This window comes from Apodemus sylvaticus, chromosome 5 (genome assembly GCF_947179515.1).
Source record: "Apodemus sylvaticus chromosome 5, mApoSyl1.1, whole genome shotgun sequence".
NCBI lineage: Eukaryota > Metazoa > Chordata > Mammalia > Rodentia > Muridae > Apodemus > Apodemus sylvaticus.
In genome coordinates this window covers 73,815,498-73,834,222 of record NC_067476.1, presented here as the reverse complement: position 1 = coordinate 73,834,222, position 18,725 = coordinate 73,815,498, and the positions used below count along the sequence as shown (strand labels likewise).

The window sequence follows — 18,725 nt, the reverse complement described above, 5'->3', positions numbered from 1 at the left end:
TAATCATTTTCAATATTTTGATTAACTATAAACTGATTATTTTAGCAAATACTGAATAAAAACACAAATCTGAATGTGTTTTTACTATATATTTACCTAAATTATATATTACCGTTAACTTAATGCTTTCATAACATTAAATCTGATAAGTTACTTCACATTAAAACTCAGATTTTTATTCTCCTCTATGTGCTTTTAATTGTGGCTGATTTTATTGCATATACTCTAGAATTTATATAATTATACATAACACATAGGCCAAATATTTAGTATGAATGTCTCAGTGAAAACTTCTTTTTTTGGGGGGGGGGCTTTTTGAGACAGGGTTTCAGGGATTGTACCCCTGGCTGTCCTGGAACTCAGTCTGTAGACCAGGCTGTCCTGGAACTCAGAAATCTACCTGACTCTGTCTCCCAAGTGCTGGGATTAAAGTGAAAACTTCTTAATGAATGTATTCATGGATCAGTTAAGATTCTCATTTCTTACCCAATCTTATCACACCATTCCAAATATTAGGAAACATGAAGTGTTAGGGTTTAGACAAGAAGGGAACAGACATCTGAGTATACTGAAAATGTCTCAGCTGTCTGGAATGAAAAACAATGATTTTCATGAAAATTGTGTTTGGGCCTGTGTAGATAATGCTACTCAAGTCTGATGATCTTCAAGTGAAGATAGCAGGTACTACGGCTCCGTAAACTTGACTTCTATGAGGTAGAAATTCATGCAGACATATATGCAGTAGCACTAATGCAAAGTCCTTTGGTTTTACTTTAATAAATTAAAATATTTAAGGTTTATTTTATGTGCACATGTGTGTATGTGCACCACATGTATGCCTGAGTGCTTGTGGAGAGCAGAGAGGAAATGGTGTTCCAGATGGCTGTGAACTACCATATTAGTGTTGGGAACCGAACCCAGGTCCTTGGCAAGATCAGTGGTGCCCTTAACTGTTGAGCCATCTTTCCTGATCCTAAAAATATTTTTTGTTTGTTTGTTTGTTTGTGTGTAACAAAGTTTCACTTGGTAGCCCGAGCTGGCTTCAAACTTACGGTGATCAACCTGTCTCAGACACTGGGATTACAGGTGTAAACCACAAAGCCTGGCTAAATACCTTAGTTTTTTTTTTTTTTTTCTAGGTTAATACTGTTATCTCATAAGATAAGAGGCATTTTAATTCACAAAGAGCTGATCTAATGCACAAACCAGAACTCCAAGGGATATTTCTATGGGATCTAATTAACCTCTATATTTGTTTTAGTGTCTGCTAAATTTTGAATAGGAAGTCACAGTTGTATACTCAAACACAAATAGAACTCGCTCTCCTCCTTGCTTATAAAGTTATTTTTGTATTTAGTTTTTAGTAACTACACATCTTCCACTGACTGCCTGTAGTTCTCCATCTAGGGGTGTGGCCTTGACAGCCTGATGCTGTTATTACTTAGCTCTTGCTCAGGCAACCATGTCGTTGAAATTTCATGGGTACAACTTTCCTGTGGTGTGTCTAGAAGACACTGCTTTGAAGCAAGGGTCCCTCAGTTTAGAATACAAAACTGCCTCACCTAGTATCTCCTTCCTGCCCACTCTAATCACAGACAGAGGCCATTCCTTTCAGAAGTTACATATCTAATATATGCTATACTTAAACTCTCATCTATCTGTTCTTACGAGCCTTTAATTACCTTTGTATGATTATCAGGCATTAGAGACAGCTCCCCCTTGCCTTTCCTGGCCTTTTAACTCTCCCATCATTTCACATTCAATACTCTTAATGACATGAGCCTCCTGGCTACTTCAAAGGTGTGATAGCTTAAACTGGAATGTCTTGTTTCCAGTTGGTGAAGTGTTTAAGAAGGGTTAGGGGTGTGGCCTTGGTGGGGGAGGTGTGTCACTGGGAGGGGGATAGGTTTCAAAAGTCCATGAACAGGCCCAATCTCACTCTATTTCTGCTTCCTGCTTGGGAGTCAGGATATAAGTTTTCAAATACTGCTTCAGTACCATGCCTGCTGGCCAACAGCCACACCTCCATCATAATGATCGGGAACTAACTCCTGAAACTGTAAGCAAGTCTCCAATGAAATGCTTTTTCTATATGTTGTCTCAGTCAAGGTACAGATCAGTAACTAAGGCGAAAGGCATGCTTTTGTTATTTGTTTTCTGTTGTTTTGTTGTTGTCTTCTGTTGTTTTGAGACAGACCTACTATGGAGCCCAGGCTGGCCTTGAATTCTTAATTCTCCTTCCTCATCCTCCTGAGTGCTCAGATTACGACACTATACCTGCCTTTGTGTTTACTTTTCTTTTTTTTCTTTTTTTTTTTTTTTAAGATTTATTTATTATATGTAAGTACACTGTAGCTGTCCTCAGATACACCAGAAGAGGGCGTCAGATCTCATTACGGATGATTGTGAGCCACCATGTGGTTGCTGGGATTTGAACTCAGGACCTTTGGAAGAGCAGTCGGTGCTCTTACCCACTGAGCCACCTCTCCAGCCCTGTGTTTACTTTTCTAAAAGAAAGATTTTATTCTACTATTATTTTTAAATTTTAATTGTTAAATTAAATGTCTGAATCAGGGTTTGTACATGTAATTGCAGTGCCTGAGGAGTCCAGAAGAGGGTATCAGATCCCCTGGAACTGGAATTATAGATAGTTGTGAGCCACTAATACAGGTGCTGAGAAACTGATTTTGGGTCCTCTGCAAGGAAAGTACAGGCTCTTAATCTCTTAGCAGCAAAGCTATTTCTCCAGTCCCCTCCACTAAAACATTTTAAAATACTTTTATTTTTATTTTTTTCTTTTAGTGCATGCGATGTGTGTGTTACACATGTGCTTGAATGTGTATGTGTGTGTGTGTGAGAGAGAGAGAGAGAGAGAGAGAGAGAGAGAGACAGAGAGACAGAGAAAGAGAGAGAGAAAGAGAAAGAGAGACAGAGAGACATAGACAGAGGCTGAGAGACAGAGACACAGTGTTCATTTGATGCAGCTGTCAGTGGTGGCTGTGGGCTATTAGGCATGGGTACTAGGAACTGGACTCAGGTCCTTGGCAAGAACCATGCGAACTTTTAAACACTGAGCATCTTCTGTAGGTCCCGAGTTTGTGTGAACTCCGATTTTTTTAAATTGTTTTCCCTTCATTTATGATGCTGTCTGCTCATCACAGAAATCCCATTCATTGGTTAGGATCCTACCATATGCCACCTCCTTAAAAAAAGTACTTTTGATTCCTCTAATGAAAATTATTCTGATCTCTCATAGCTCTTCACTGGTAATTTGATTTTACTCTTGATAACAGTTGGCTTTTTTCTTTCAAATTTCTGAAATTCTTGAAACAAGAAACGATCTTTTTGGGAGTCAGTCTAGCCTCCACATTGGGTAGCTCAGTGCTTACACAGTGTAGGCTCAAACATATTCACAGATGAATGAAAATGAATTACTACAATCCACCAGTTCTTGGCAGGGCTGCTGCTCTTTGTATACCTTTTAGCACTGTGCTTGCTGCAAAACAAACAACAGAAACCTACAGGGTTTTTGCATTAAATAAAACAAAAGAATATAAAGTCAAGGTTACTTAAATCAATTAAATATGTCAGGTGTGGCCGGGCGGTGGTGGTGTACACCTGTAGTCCCAGCACTCCGGGAGGCAGAGGTAGGTGGATTTCTGAGTTTGAGGCCAGCCTGGTCTACAGAGTGAGTTCCAGGACAGGCAGGGCTACACAGAGAAACCCTGTCTCGAAAAAACCAAATCCAAAACAAAACAAACAAGCAAAAACAAACAAACAAAAAAGTCAGGTGCGCTACCAGATGCAGTGAAGCAACGCAACACTGCGAAGCAGCACTGGGCCTGCTCTTCACCACCCAATGCAGAGCTCAGGGGAGCAAAGGCTACCAACCAAGTATTTGTTTATAAGTCTTTCTTGATTTGTGTGACATGGAATATTACTTGAATAGAAAATTTCATGTATCACCAGACAACATTTCTACCCTGTTCTTTCCATGTAAACTCTCTCTAATCTAACTGTATTTTGGAGGAAGAACCTAATCCAACTCTGCCTAGAACCTGAGGAAAAGCAAACTCAGAAGCAATCTGTGAGAAGTTACAGACATCTCAGGGCTTTAAAGAACAGCCTGGATAGCTCACAGGTGGCTCCAGCTCCAGACTCAGGAGAGCCAATGCCCTCTTCTGGCCTCTGTAGGCACTGCATATATGTTGAGTGCAAACACACATTCAGGCAAATAATCCCACATGTAAAGGCAGCACATCTTTGAGCTTGAGACTAGCCTGGTCTACACAGTTCTGGTCAACCAGAACTATAAAATGAGACCCTGTTGGGGAAAAACAAGTCTAATTTACATATAGTATTGGGGTGATTAGTGGAAAAGTTTGTTTGGTGCTCTTATTCTCTGATTTAAGACAGGGACACAAACAATTTTTTGGGGGGGGGGTTGGTTTTTTGAGATAGGGTTTCTCTGTGTAGCCCTGGTTGTCCTGGAACTCACTCTGTAGGCCAGGCTGGCCTCGAACTCAGAAATCCGCCTGCCTCTGCCTCCCCAGTGCTGGGATTAAAGGTGTGCGCCACCACCGCCTGGCTCTAAAGAACGATTTACTTTACTATTTTGTGTGTATGAGAGTTTGTCTGAACATATGTATATACATCAGAACATATGTGTGCCTGGTGCCTTGGAGGTCAGAAGAGGGTGTTGGGTGCCCTGGGACTGGAGTGAGGGTGGATGCTGGCAATCAAACCCAAGAACAACAAATGCTCACAACTGCTCAATCAACTCACCAGCCCCAGGGACTTCTTTTACATCCTACGCTTCATACTGTACTGGCATTGCCTTTCTTGGTAATGTTTGGGACTACAGAAAAGTAGCTAAATGGACAGATATTTCATTTAGAATTTCTGGGTTTAATTTTGGCTATACTGCACCCAACCTGTTATGTATGTCTTTAGTATTTTCATAATTGGTTCAATTCTTGGCTTTAAAATTTTTGTACATGAACTGGTCCTAGGTCTACAAATAATAAGTAGATAAGTAAACTGCATTTTCCTCTATATACATAATGAAAACTCAGTATGGGTATGTTTTAGAACACCCAAATTACTAATCTCATTCATTCATTTGCTCACGTGTGTGTGTGTGTGTGTGTTACTAGGGATAGAGCATAGGATCTCACACATGCTGGACAAGTACTTTATTACTGAGCTAAGGACTCAACACATTAGACTCTTTTGTTGTTGTTTTGTTTCATCTTGTGAGACAAGGTTTCTCACAAGTAACAGCCCTGGCTGTCCTAGAACTCGATTTGTAGACCAAGCTGGCCTTGAACTCACTCTGCCTGCCTCTGCCTCTTGAATGGTAAGACTATGTGCTACCATGTTTGCTAGATGCTTTTTAAAAAAAAAATACTTATTTTATGTATATAAGTGTTTTATAGGCATATATGTGTACCATATGTATGTCTGTCTGGTGCCTCCGGATGCCAGAAGAAGGCATAGATACTGGAGTTGTGGATGGCTGTGAATCACCACTTGGATACTGAGAATTGAACTGGTGTCTTCTGTAAGGGCAGTAGGAACTCTTTAACTGCCAGATCATCTTTTTTATTTTGATTTATTTTCTTATTTGGGAATGTGTGTGTGTAGGTGTGCAGATGTGTCGGGGCCAGAGGTCAACCTCAGGTGTGATTCTTCAGTTATCCACTTTGTTTTGTATTTTAAATAGTTTTTGTTTGTTTGAAACATGGTTTCTCTGTGTAACAGCCCTGAATGGCCTGGAACTTCCTCTGTATACCAGGCTGGCTTACAATTCTCAGAGATTAACCTTCCTCTGTCTCCCAACTAGTGGGATTAAAGGCGTGTGCTACCACACTTGTATGAATGGATTTGTTTTTATTTATTCATTTAATGTGTATACATATGTGCCTGAGTGCATATATGTACACATTATGCATAAAGGTGCCTGGAGAGCCAGGAGGAGGACTTACAAACTGTTGCATGCCTCTTAATGGGGGTGCTAGAGACTAAACACAGGTCTTCTGCAAGAGCATCAAATGCTATAAACCCCTGAACCATCTCTCCAGCCCTCATTTTGTCTTTTGAGACAGGATCTCTCACTAGGAAACTAAACTTACTGATTCAGCTAAACTGGCTGGCCAGCAAGTCCCAGGGATTCCCCAGGGATTCACCTGTCTCTACTCTCTTAACACTGAGATTAAAACACACACACATGTGACAATGCATGGGTTTTTTTTTATGTAGATGCTGGGTACAGAACTCAGATCCTCATGCTTACACAGCAAACTCTTTTCCAACTGAGCCATCTCCCCAGGTCCATCGGTTACTTTTAAAATGGTATATTCATAATACACATACGTGTAGAGGTCAAGTTTGAATAATTTTCTTAATCAAATGTCAATTCCAAATATGCCCTTTCAGTATACCTTGACTCTCTCCTTACATTCTTCGATAGATTAAATGCCCTTTTCAGTAAAACACTCCATAGCTACATCAAGCTAGGACATGTCACTCCCACTTAGCTCTCAGGCTCGCCTGCAACCTCATTTCAGATCGCCTCCAGTTTATTAGACAATGCATACTCTCACAAAGTGGACTTGAGCATTTTGTTTATGAATAATCAAAGCATAGCGCCCTTCTCAAGGCTTCTTTTTACAGGGTTTCCAAAGCACGGTTCCTGGAACGGCTCCATGCCAAATTGCTAAGAATTGTAGAAAAGCAATTACACAAGGGATCATGTCATTTTAGAACATATATAAATATATACTCCAAAAATCTCCAAATGGAAATCATTCCCACCCTTCTCTGAGACAGAATCTCATGAGGCCCAGGGAGGCCTCAAACTTGAACTTGCTGTGTTGTCAAGGGTCACTAATTGACTTTTTGACCCCACTGCTTCCACCTTAGAGTGCTGGGACCACAGACATGCACCACCACACCTGGCTGCATGCAGTACTGAGGAACAAACCCATGGCTTCATGAATGTTAGTTGAGCCCCCTAGCTTCATTCCCAACCCAATAATTTATCTTAATTTAACTTCTCCTTAGAAGGTTCTTTCCTTCTGCAGGTCAATTAACTGATCCTTATTTCAATGATAGTAAAATCCCTAAACAAAAATCAAGAAAACTTGTTCAGTGTTAGTTGAGCTTAGGATAGTGAACACATAATCCGGCTCTATGTGACTAACCAATACCAGCACCCAGCTTGGCTGCTCCACCCACACGGTTACCTGTGATGCAGTCAGACTAGGCGGTGCCGCTGACTGCTGGGCGTGCTGTGGCTGCTGCTGCTGCTGCTGCTGCTGCTGCTGCGACGGTGGTGGCGGCGGCTGCTGCTGCTGCTGCTGTTGCTGTTGTTGCTGCTGCTGCAGTGGCTGGAGTGGCTGCTGCTGTGCTGTTTGTAGCTTGTTCTCAGACTGTGACAATGGCTGTATCTGGAACTTGTCTGGCTGCTCCTGCTTGACTATCAGGTTCTTCCGCAGCTGTTCAACTACTCTTTTCTACCAAGTGAAGACAAAAGAAAACCTATCAGAATGTTGTTGTTCTCTGATGTCTTTCCACAACTAGCTTCATCAACACCATATCTAAAATTTACAGATTTTAACACAAGGAACCCAAAGAACCTTATAGATTTCCATTAATATGAAACCAGTGTTATAAAGGAAACTGAGGCACAGATTTAAAGAGTGAAGCGGAGACCATGCTTTCGCCTCCCCACTCCTCCTTCGTCACTTTTCTTTCCTTCCACGCCCACAGCTTTTCCTTAAGGTGGCTTCACTGTGCAGTTCAGTGGGCCTTGAACTCAGTGCCCTGCTTCAGCCTCCCAAATGCTAGGACTCCAGGGCTGAGCCACTATAGCTAGTTCAGATTTCTTGGCTGTTATCAGTTTAGCCTGTGAGGTAGAGAGCAGAACAGCACAGCAGAACCACTGGAGCTATGATGTCTTAACTCGAGCCCAGTTTATATGCTCTTAGGAGGGTTTTTTTTTGGGGGGGGGTTTGGTTTTTCAAGACAGGGTTTCTCTGTGTAGCCCTGGCTGTCCTGGAACTCACTCTGTAGACCAGGCTGGCCTTAAACTTAGAAATCTGCCTGCCTCTGCCTCCCAGATTACAGGCATGCACCAGCACCGCCCGGCTTGGGAGGGTATTTTTAATCCACCTGTTCCTTAGTGTCCTGGTCTGTAAAAATGAGACAAAAATACGTCTATGAGCAATAAGTGAGCTAATCTATATAGAATGCACTGAATTATAACTGGCACATTACTGGTCATTATTAAGTTATTTCATCTGACATTTTAACTATTCTAGCAAGCATCACGAGTTTCTCCCAGTCTGAAACATTAAGTAGGATTTAGGACATAGCTCTTGGGCTCCAGGTTCAATCCATAGGAACACTCTTTCTTTCTTTCTTTCTTTCTTTCTTTCTTTCTTTCTTTCTTTCTTTCTTTCTTTCTTTCCTTCCTTCCTTCCTTCCTTCCTTCCTTCCTTCCTTCCTTCCTTCCTTCCTTCCTTCCTTCCTTCCTTCCTTCCTTCCTTCCTTCCTTCCTTCCTTCCTTCCTTCCTTCCTTCTTTCTTTCTTTCTTTTTTTTTTTTTCCCCCGAGACAGGGTTGTGCACCACCACCGCCCGGCCAGGAACACTCTTTCTATCTCAACCTTATTTTTAAATAAAGAAACTGTTGTATGCTATATAAACAGAAAGTATTCGAATTACTGAAATGCACAACTACTGAGTAGGACTTCTTCACTGGGATAGATTTTAGAAATGCATACAACATATGCATAACAGCAATGCTATCTGTTTAGGCAGAGTAGAGGTTTAACTACATGGGATGGAAAGTTAAAGTCAAACTGGACTTGGTGGCAAATGCCTATTAATCCTAACACTCAGGAGGCTGAGGCAGGAAGATCTCTTTGAGTTTCAGACCAGCCTGAATTATGTAATGTGTTCTAGAACAGCTAGAGCTATATAGTGAGGCCTTGGCAAAAACAAACAAACAAACAAACAAATAAAAAACAAGAAAGAAAATTTAAAATCAAGGTCTTATAAACATCCTAAGTTATACTTAAATTAAAAAAAATGTGTTCTTGGATATTTTCATTATTATAATAATCCATCCCTCCTGCCTGCTTTTCCTTTCTTTTTAGTGTATGGCAGAGGTGCTCACCTTGTGGGCTGCAAAGCCTTAGGGGTCCAATGAACCTTTCATAGGGGCTTAAGACCATCAGAAAACATAGATGTTTACATTATGATTCATAACAGTAGTAAGATTATAGTTATGAAATAGCAGTGAAATAATTTTATGGTTGGGGGTCACCACAACCTGAGGAGCTAGCTCATTGAAGGGATGCATTGTTAGGAAGGCTGAGAAGCACTAGTATAGGGGATGACCTCATGTGTGCTAGGCAGGTACACACACTGCCATTCAGATACCACACCAGTCTCTACAAAGAATACGTTAATGCTATGAATGCAGGGTTTGTTAACATCTCCACTCTATAGAGAGTACTGTGCTGTAAACCAATGTCCTCATTCCATGCACAGAGTGTGCAAAGGACTGAAGACCAGTCACTGGCTCAGAGGGGCTGCACAGTGAACGTATTGGCTGTAGTTGCTAGTTCTGATAACAAAAGGTTGATACTTCTGAGACAGATTATGACTGGAGATAATGAAGCTTAGTGCTAGTTGAAATTAGTATACTTCTGATTAATTAACGTTTTGAGATAAGTTCTTAAGTAGCCCAAGCCAGTCTCAAACTCACTGTGTAGTAGTCAAGGATAACGCTGAACTGACTGGTCATCTTTGGAGTTGTTGGAAGATGTCATCATCACAACTAGCTTATATAATCCTGGGGGTTCAAATGTGGGGCATCATGTATGCTGGACAAGCACTCTACCAATGCAAGCACACCCCTTGCTCTCAAAATAAAGATTTCAGTGAAGGGTTAAGTGAATCTCAAACAGCCAGGTTAATTTGAAAATTACTCATGTAGCTCTAATCAACTTTGTTACCCATATTCCCTAAGGAACCCAAACCCACAGGAGACCTCGCTTAGCATGGTAGAACAGTAAAATATTCACAAAATGGGTTTTTTAAGCATTTAAGTTAATACTAATATATTCTTAAAAAGTTTGAAAATATTGTTACTGATTCTTTTCAGACAATGAAAATACCACATAAAGGACATTTTTGGGGAGGAAACCAACCTGTACCCCACACTAGCAATGCCTTTTAGGGGAATTTTTTAAAAAATGTAGTCCAAGTCTTTTGCAGAAGACATATACAGAATAAAAAAATTAATAAACTCAAATGGTTATAAAAATTAACATTTAGTCTTCAAAATTATATTTCTCAGGTATAGAAGGCATTGAAATAGAAGTGTTGGAGTTCATGGGAGGGGTGCTGAGGTAACCGTGAGCACTGCACAGAGATGTTAGTTAACACTGGTACCTTCCGAACACCTAGATGTTTTAAGAATTGACTATTTTCTTTTTTGTTTGTTTGTTTGTTTGTTTGTTTTTGAGACAGAGTTTCTCTGTATAGCCCTGGCTGTCCTGGAACTCACTCTGTAGACCAGGCTGTCCTCGAACTCAGAAATCCGCCTGCCTCTGCCTCCCAAGTGCTGGGATTACAGGCATGTGCCACCACTGCCCGGCTAAGATTTAAATATTTTCTTAAAATTGCTTTCAGTCTTCCTCACCACCAGATATCCACTGCTCAAATAAAACCAGGTATTAAGTTTTATGTGAATAGAGAAACTAAACTGGAAAAATGTATTTGTTGGTATCAGAATTTCTCAAATGGGTTAAGGGAGTGTTTAGCAATGGAGGGGATGTTCTATTGTTCAACTGAACTTTAACCATTGCATTTTTGGTTAACACTGAGGATATGGCAAGTAGACATGAATGTATACAGTCTTCAGAATGTATCATACAGTCATTGTCTATGTGGCCATGCATGGTGGCACAGCATGTCATCCTAGACAGCACTCTCCTAGTAAAAACAGACTCCAAGAGCGTATACCAAAACTAAAAACCAAACCAAACCAACCAAAACCAGAAGGGAGAAACAGTAGGAAAACTTGCCAAAGAAAAAGAGAAAGGGCCGTGGGGGGCGGGGAGATACACTCTGAAAGAAACAGTGAAGGAAAACTAGATAATTACTATACCAGGTTCAAAAAAACAGGGTGTCTTTATCCTCTACAGCCATCTTTAGAAACTCCAGTGTGTTCTCGTGATTTCTGCCTACTGAAGTAAACTACAAAGAAGAGACAAAGCCCAGGACCTGCTCCCAGTGCTGTGTGCAACAGCACAGGTAATAGTGGAGGCAAGAACTAGAAAGATACAGGCTAAAGAACTCTTTAGCCACATGACTAGAGCAGTGTGACAACCAGTCAGAACCAGAAGCAGAGTGCCAGACAAGTGAGTGGCGGTGCATTCTGTTCTTCCCCAGAGCCTAAAACAAAGATGGAGACCTGCTGGTGTGTGTGTGTGGGGGGGCGGGGGGAACCTACAGAAAATACTTGCAAGGTTGCATCAGTCCTTAGAAGGAAGGAAAAAAGCCCGTGGGTTTGATGGATCAGATCATGTGAGCTGGGTAAAGCTTTCTGTAGAAGACAGCTCCAGTATTTCAAAGCATGGCCCAGACCAGAACAGCCTGGCCCCCTGTCCTCACTGTATTTGCCAACTACATACAATACCATGGTCACATGATTGTTTGTCTGTGTATGTCTGAAAGTTTGAAAGGTCAAGGTTTGGGCAGTATTGTTTCCTGTCACTAAATGTACAAGTGCGGTCAAAACCAAGGATGGGAGCAGAAAGCTCTGCTGCAGGGCACCCTAGTGCAGAAGCACTCCTCGGGGAGAGGCGTCCACACACCATCAGCAAGGCAGGGCTGCTGAGGGGGTAGTCCGTGCATGAAGACAGCTTTTCAGTCCCACAGTCTCAGAGGGATGCGGACACAGGTGAGCACCAGATCTAGGTGACAGTGAGAGAAGACAACGACAGTGTCTCAGAAGCCAAGTACGGTCAAGGAGTTCTCGGTGCCCATACAAAGGTCCTCGCGATGCCCCAGGAGATGAACCTACAATTTCACCACTGTGGTTTGAGCAAAGAAATCATGTTTTGTTTTGTTGTTGCTGTTTGTTTGCTTGGCAGCCATTGTTGGAGGTTACACTGGTATAAACAGGAGATTTTCAATAGTGTTCACATATGAGAGAGATCTTTGAATGTGGCTAATTATCTCAGCTCATTATCCTGAAGTTCTCAAAAAAGACTAAATATAACAAACTGGTTTTTGACATTACTAAACAGTTTCAAAGTTTTTTTTAAAAAAACTTTTTTTAAAAGTTTAGTATTAAAAGATTAGTATTAATAACTATTAAATAATTTTGGAGACAGGATCCCTCTACTGGCTATCCTGGAACCTACTATGTAGTTTAGGCTGGTGTCTGACTCACAGAAATCTGCCTGCCTGTGCTTCACAAGTGCTGGCATTAAAGGTGTGTTTGGTTTAAAAGATTTGTTGTTGGAGCTGGAAAGATGGCTTTGGTTAAGAGCACTGGCTGCTCTTACAGAAGTCTTGAGTTCAATACCCAGCAACCACACGGTGGCTCATCAGATCTGTAGTGGGATCTGATGCCCTCTTCTGGGGTGTCTGCAAATAGTGACAGTGTGCTCACAAACATAAAATAAATCTTCAATAAAAAGGTTTTTTTTTTAAAGATTTATTTATTATTATATGTGAGTACACTATAGCTGTCTTCAGACACACCAGAAAAGGGCATTAGATCTCATTACGGATGGTTGTGAGTCATCATGTGGTTGCTGGGATTTGAACTCAAGACCTTCAGAAGAGCAGTCAGTACTTTTAACTGCTGAGCCATCTCTTCAACCCTGCTGTTTTGTTTTTAAAAAAGAAGTGGGAATTGAAGGAAAGGAAAACGAAAATTTCGAAAGAATGATGGTAGATGGGAGGGAGAAAGTAAATAACTTGCAGACAATGTTTCTCTTCCATACTTCTATAAATAACAGGCCAGTGTGGCCTGCATCCACAGGGCTGCCCTGTTGCTTTCAATCCCTCTGTCAAGCACTTCATAGACCTAGCCTGTGACCAGTCCCTGACCTCCCTGACTCTTGCATCCCGATTTCACCAGGGCTTATTCAGGCAGACGAGTTCACAGGGTCTTCATGATCAATACTGTGACCTTCAGTGATACTATCTACATGCTCATGTAACAGAAGATGGGTCTGAAAGGAAAATACACAATCGTATAGATCCAATAAACAGAATACAGGCTTATCTTCCTGCTATCTCAAGCCATTCTTCCAAGTTCCCTGGAGCACAGGAGATGGACAAGCGGAGGACAAGCCCATCACTCCCCAGTCAAACCACTCCCTGTTCCTTCCAACACATCAGTGCACAAATTCTCGAGAGCATCTCTCAGAAGAATCTCAAGCACTAGGCCTTTCCCTCCGGAGCTGGGTGCTGGTGCTTCTGATCTCTGCTCCTGCTCCAGCTCACTCAACTAGCTGGTGCTCTATGCAACTATATTATGAACCAATTATGAGGAAGCCACACTCACCCAAAACAGCTTTCAAAGTAATGCTCTCAACAGTTACCCTTTCTCCCCAAGAACTAATGTATAATCTGAGACTGTGACCTTTATATCTATCTTTAAATAAAGGGCTGACAGAGAAATTCTGAAACTAAAATGTGAAGAATCAGTCACATTTGTCTCCACACCTAAAATACAATGAATGCATGTCCAGATCCGCAGACTCACTGTTCAAACAAAACCAGGGTATTAAATTTTATGTGAATAGAGAAACCTGGAATATATGAATAAAAAAATCCTATTTGTTGGTATTGGAATTTCTCAAATGGGTTAAAGGAGTATCTTAGTGATGGAGGGGGACTTTCTGTTGTTCAACCGAACTTCAAGTATTGCATTTATGGTTAACACTATAGTCATTAACAGTGAGGAAGTGGCAAGTTAGACATGACAGTCATCAGAATGTGTCATATAATTATTGTCTACGTGGCCATGCATGGTGGCACAGCATGTCATCCTAGACAACACTCTGCCAGGAGGTGGAGACAGAAGGATTCTAGGCCAGCCTAGAATGAGCAGAGATCCTGTGTCCATATGAAGCAAACATAAAACAAAACTACCCATGTTACTGACAATATTAGAGATCAAACTACAGTTCTGAACAAAAGGTATGTACTCTTTAAAGAAACAGAGAATTAAGTGAAGATTCCACCGTTTTGTGAAGAGAAATACACAATATCATTTTATGAGCAAAAATACAGAAAGAAAACAGTAGGCTCACAGTAAATTCCTCCCTTAATGCAATAAGCAAAATTCAATCAATGAAGAACATGCAGTGATGCTGTTGGCAAGAATGTTCCCAGGGGAGAATGAGATTGAATTCTAACAGAGAGGGGGAGGGGGACAGGGAGGAGGAAGAAGAGGAGAGAGAGGAGGAGCAGAAAGAAGAAGAGGAGAACCAGGAGGAGGAGGAGCACTGCTGGTAGCATTGCATTTATTTGGCAGACACTAGAAGGCTTTCCTCGAGCTGTCTGAGATGAGTTTTAGTTAAAATCAGATGAATAGCTTCTGCAAGGTATCAAGAAATTTGAACAATCTGTTTTAGAAATGAATCAAGGAGCAGGAGAGTTCCAATTACCAAACACTTTTCCAATAATTATCTATGTGGATGTTTAACAGACGAGAGCACACCTGTCATGATATTGACCAGATTGTGGCCTACCTTTGTAATTAAAAGAGCCTTTGGGGTTTATTCTTTCAGAACACACACTTCAGCCCAGCGCAGTTGTCATACCTTTATTCTAGCGCTGAAGCAGGAAGACTGCCTGAGTTCAATGTCCACCTGGGCACTAGAGGCAGATCTGTTTAACACACTCCATCATGCGTGCACACATGGATATTTGCACTAATGGATTTTACATGTCATCTCCACAGATCAGAGCTTCATCCACATCACAGAGATCTATACTGCATCTCTAACACGGTAAGCCTATTGTAAAAGCAGCTTATAATTCTCTTAATTAGTTCATTTACACTCTTAACAGGTAAGCATCACCGAGCTTTGTCCCAAATTTGGTATGTATGGCAATGAAACACTAACAATACTGCTACAATGGAACTCCACCTATAGCCAAGGGCCCTAAGAGCCCTGTTTTCCTCAGTGTGTGGTTTGTACATTGCTGGCTATGCTACAGAACATGTAGATAGAGTACCACGAAGCTGAGCCTTTGGTCCTAGGCTTTTTACCTTCTTGGTTTAAGGGATTTTTGATAACATATTGGCAGATATCTTTTTTTTTTAAGAGACTGAAAAGCTTTTGAATTCTACTAGCCATGAGGAACCCAACCAATGGAGCACAGTAGTAACTGTCAGTCCAGGAATATCTCCCTCTCCCTTTTTCACAATAACCAAGTTGAGAACATGAACAGACTTGTGCTTCCTCTTTCCAGTTCTCCTGGGTTTATAACAAGAATGTCCCTTATCAACAGCAGGCTCACTCTGCCATGTGGGTCTGGGCGCCATGCTCCATGGAGTCATACCATACAATGCGTCCAGTCTTCACACAAACCTCAGCAGCTACCTCAGTGACCATGAGCTTCTCATAGAACACATGAAACTTGAATTTGCTGTCCAGCTCAATGAGTTTCTGACAGCCAGTTGCTTCTCGACACAGTCAACTGCCTAGGGGATGCTACAAAAAAGAGCTGTTTGTATTTTTGGGTGTTTGTTGTTTTGTTTTGTTTTTTGTTTTTGTGGAGACAGGGTCTCACTATGGCTGACCTGGAATTCACTATATAGTCAAGGTTGTTTTCAAACTCACAGAGATCTGCCTGCCTCTGTGGGCGTTGAAGGTGTATGCCACCACACCTGGCTCAAGCCAAATGTTTTAATGTTAATTTTTAGGGCTGGTGAGATGGCTTAGCGGTTAAGAGCACTGACTGCTCTTCCAAAAGTCCTGAGTTCAAATCCCAGCAACCACATGGTGGCTCACAACCATCCGTAATGAGATCTGAAGTGTCTGATCTGGAGTGTCTGAAGACAGCTACAGTGTATTTACATATAACAATAAATAAATCTTTAAAAAAAATTTAAGTGATTAGAATTTTAAAATAAAATTTATTATGTTCATTTATTTAACATGTGTATGGTGGGGTGTATAGAGCATAATGCATGTCACAGTTACTGTTCTACTACTGTGAAGAGATTCCATGACCAAAGAAGCAATTTATAATGGGAAAATATTTAATTGGGAGTTTGCTTACAGTTTCTGAGGGTCACTCCACAACCATCAAGGCTGGGAGCGTGGTGGCAAGCAGGAAGGTCTGGTTCTGGAGCAGTAGCTGAGAGTTTAGTTTACATCTAATTGGCTAGATGGAGGCAGGGGGTGGGGAGGGAGAGAAGGAGACAGACAGACAGTCTCCTTGAAGTGACACACCTTCTCCAAGAAGACCACACCTATACCAACACATCCACACCTCCTAGTTCTTCCCAAACAGTCCATCAACTGGGAACTAAGCACTCAAATCTATGAGTCTTTGTAGGCCATGCATTTTACACCAGCACAGGGCATGTAGAGGTCAGAGAACAATCTGCGGGAATACAATTTCTTGTTCCACCATGTGGATTCAGGTGTAGAACTTAGATCTTCAGAGCTGTTGGCTAACATCTTCACCGACTGGCCAGATTTGATGTCATTGCCATTTTAAATTATATGCAAAACAATATAATATCAAGAGAGTGACTGCTACTTACTATCTTTTTATCTTGGAAACTGAACACATTATAAAACATGTATTTGTTTTGAATTGTGACCCAAAATAATTTGTATCTCTATAGTGGTTCATAAATTAAACACATAAAATAATGTTGAATTTAAACATGAACTCACCCAAAAGAGACGTCAGACACAGAAATGAGGATGGCAGAAAAACATTATCAGTAAAACCCATTCACAATCTGCAGAGTTTAGCTTGTGCTTGTTGCATGGTGAGCTATGACATAGAAGTTATTAGTTTGCTCCAGTTCAGCAAAGAAGCTTGTCTCTCTCTCTCTAACCAGCTGTTTATAGAGAACTACTGCACACACTACCAGCTTGTCACTCTGAATCCCATAGCTATATCCCACAACTTAAAAGGCACCACTGCATTGTTATGTCAAAGTTGTGGCATACACTACACAAAGTGTCTCATTCCTCTACCCTAAAGCTGCTACCCATTTACACACAAAAGAACGAAGATTTGAGATGGTTACACTGTAGTTGTTCTGGCAAGTTGGATATAAAAATAAAATTTAAATACAGTGATGACTTGTTGAGTGTGGTAATATAAGCTTTAATCTCAGTAGTTGGGAGGCAGAAGAAAGTAGGACAACCAGAGCTACACGGAGAGAATGGGAAAACAAAACAAAGCAAAGCCCAGTAATGATATTAAAATTGGAAGACAAAAGCAAGCCCCTATCACACTCAGGATTAGGAGTCAGATGTAGCACTGCCTATTCCTGGGACATCACTTGAGAAAATGTAACAAGTTCCCCCTTTACAGAAACACTGGACAAAATGAGATGAAGAAAGAGGTGATCAAATTTATGCAGAATATATCTACAAACTTATAGATGGAGCATTTACCAAGCTGACACCACCTTTTAACAAAGTTCAATTTTAAAGTTTCTCTTGAGAAAAAAAAAATAGCAATATTAGATGTGTACCATGTCCAGGAATAAACATCTTACAGAAAATAGACCTGGGTGAAATGAACTACTTTATGGATGTTTAAACAAAAGTAACTCTTAACATCTCTAAAAGTGGGGGCTGGAGAGATGGCTCAGCAGTTAAGAGCACTCTTCCAGAGTTAAGACTGTTCTTCCAGAGGTCTTGAGTTCAATTCCCAGCAACTACATGGTGGTTCTCAACCATCTGTAATGGGATCTGATGCCCTCTTCTCTGTGTCTGAAAACAGCTACTGTGTACTCACATAAATAAAATAATTAATTCTTTAAAAACAAAAGCAAACAAACAAAGAAACAAACCATCTCAAAACACTGAAACATTTAACTGGAAAGCATTTTAACAAAAATGATCCTGAACAAGTTAGTCTGATAGTAAAAAAGGACTAAACTAGGGAATCCCTACCTTGAAAAACTAGATTGTATTAAACTCCACCAACCTAACCCAGATTCTCGGGGGCTGATAGGAGTTGGGAAGCGTCTGAGAAGAAAGACAGAATATATCATGGTGTGGAGCTCTAGGCCACGGGAAACACCATCTTTTATTGCTCATCTAGCTCTAGATGCAGGGAAGTATTGGGAAGTAGAGTAAGGCTCTGGGAGTCTATGAGAAAAGACTCCTCCACAGTAAGGTGAAGGAGCAGAGCAGGCGAGGAGTCAGAGGGTGCAGTAATGGGAAAAGGTCTGCCAGAGACAAGAAGCAGATGTTTTAGAGAAGGTTCTGGAATATACTATACCAGTGATGCCCCATGACAAAGTAAATGTACTACTATGTAAATGGTTTCATAAGAAAATGGTCTCAATTTGAAATCTTCCAAAAGGTCAAAGTCTTTGCTTTTGTTTGAGAAGGGCCTCACTATGTGCCCCTAACTGGCCTGCAATTCCCTCTTTAGATCAGGCTGGCATGGAGCTCAGAGACCAGCTGCCTCTGCCTCT

At 41.1% G+C, this 18,725-nt stretch overlaps 1 protein-coding gene across 22 annotated transcripts in view; it reads right to left on the bottom strand.

Moving 5' to 3' along the window:
• Window positions 1–18,725, bottom strand: part of Phf21a (PHD finger protein 21A) — a 182,984-nt gene that overhangs the window by 38,178 nt on the left and 126,081 nt on the right. For all 22 annotated transcript variants that reach the window (XM_052183022.1, XM_052183011.1, XM_052183007.1 and 19 more), the window contains one exon: window positions 7,248–7,517. In XM_052183022.1, coding sequence (XP_052038982.1) covers window positions 7,248–7,517 — 270 coding nt within the window. The remainder of the gene's footprint in view (window positions 1–7,247; window positions 7,518–18,725) is intronic.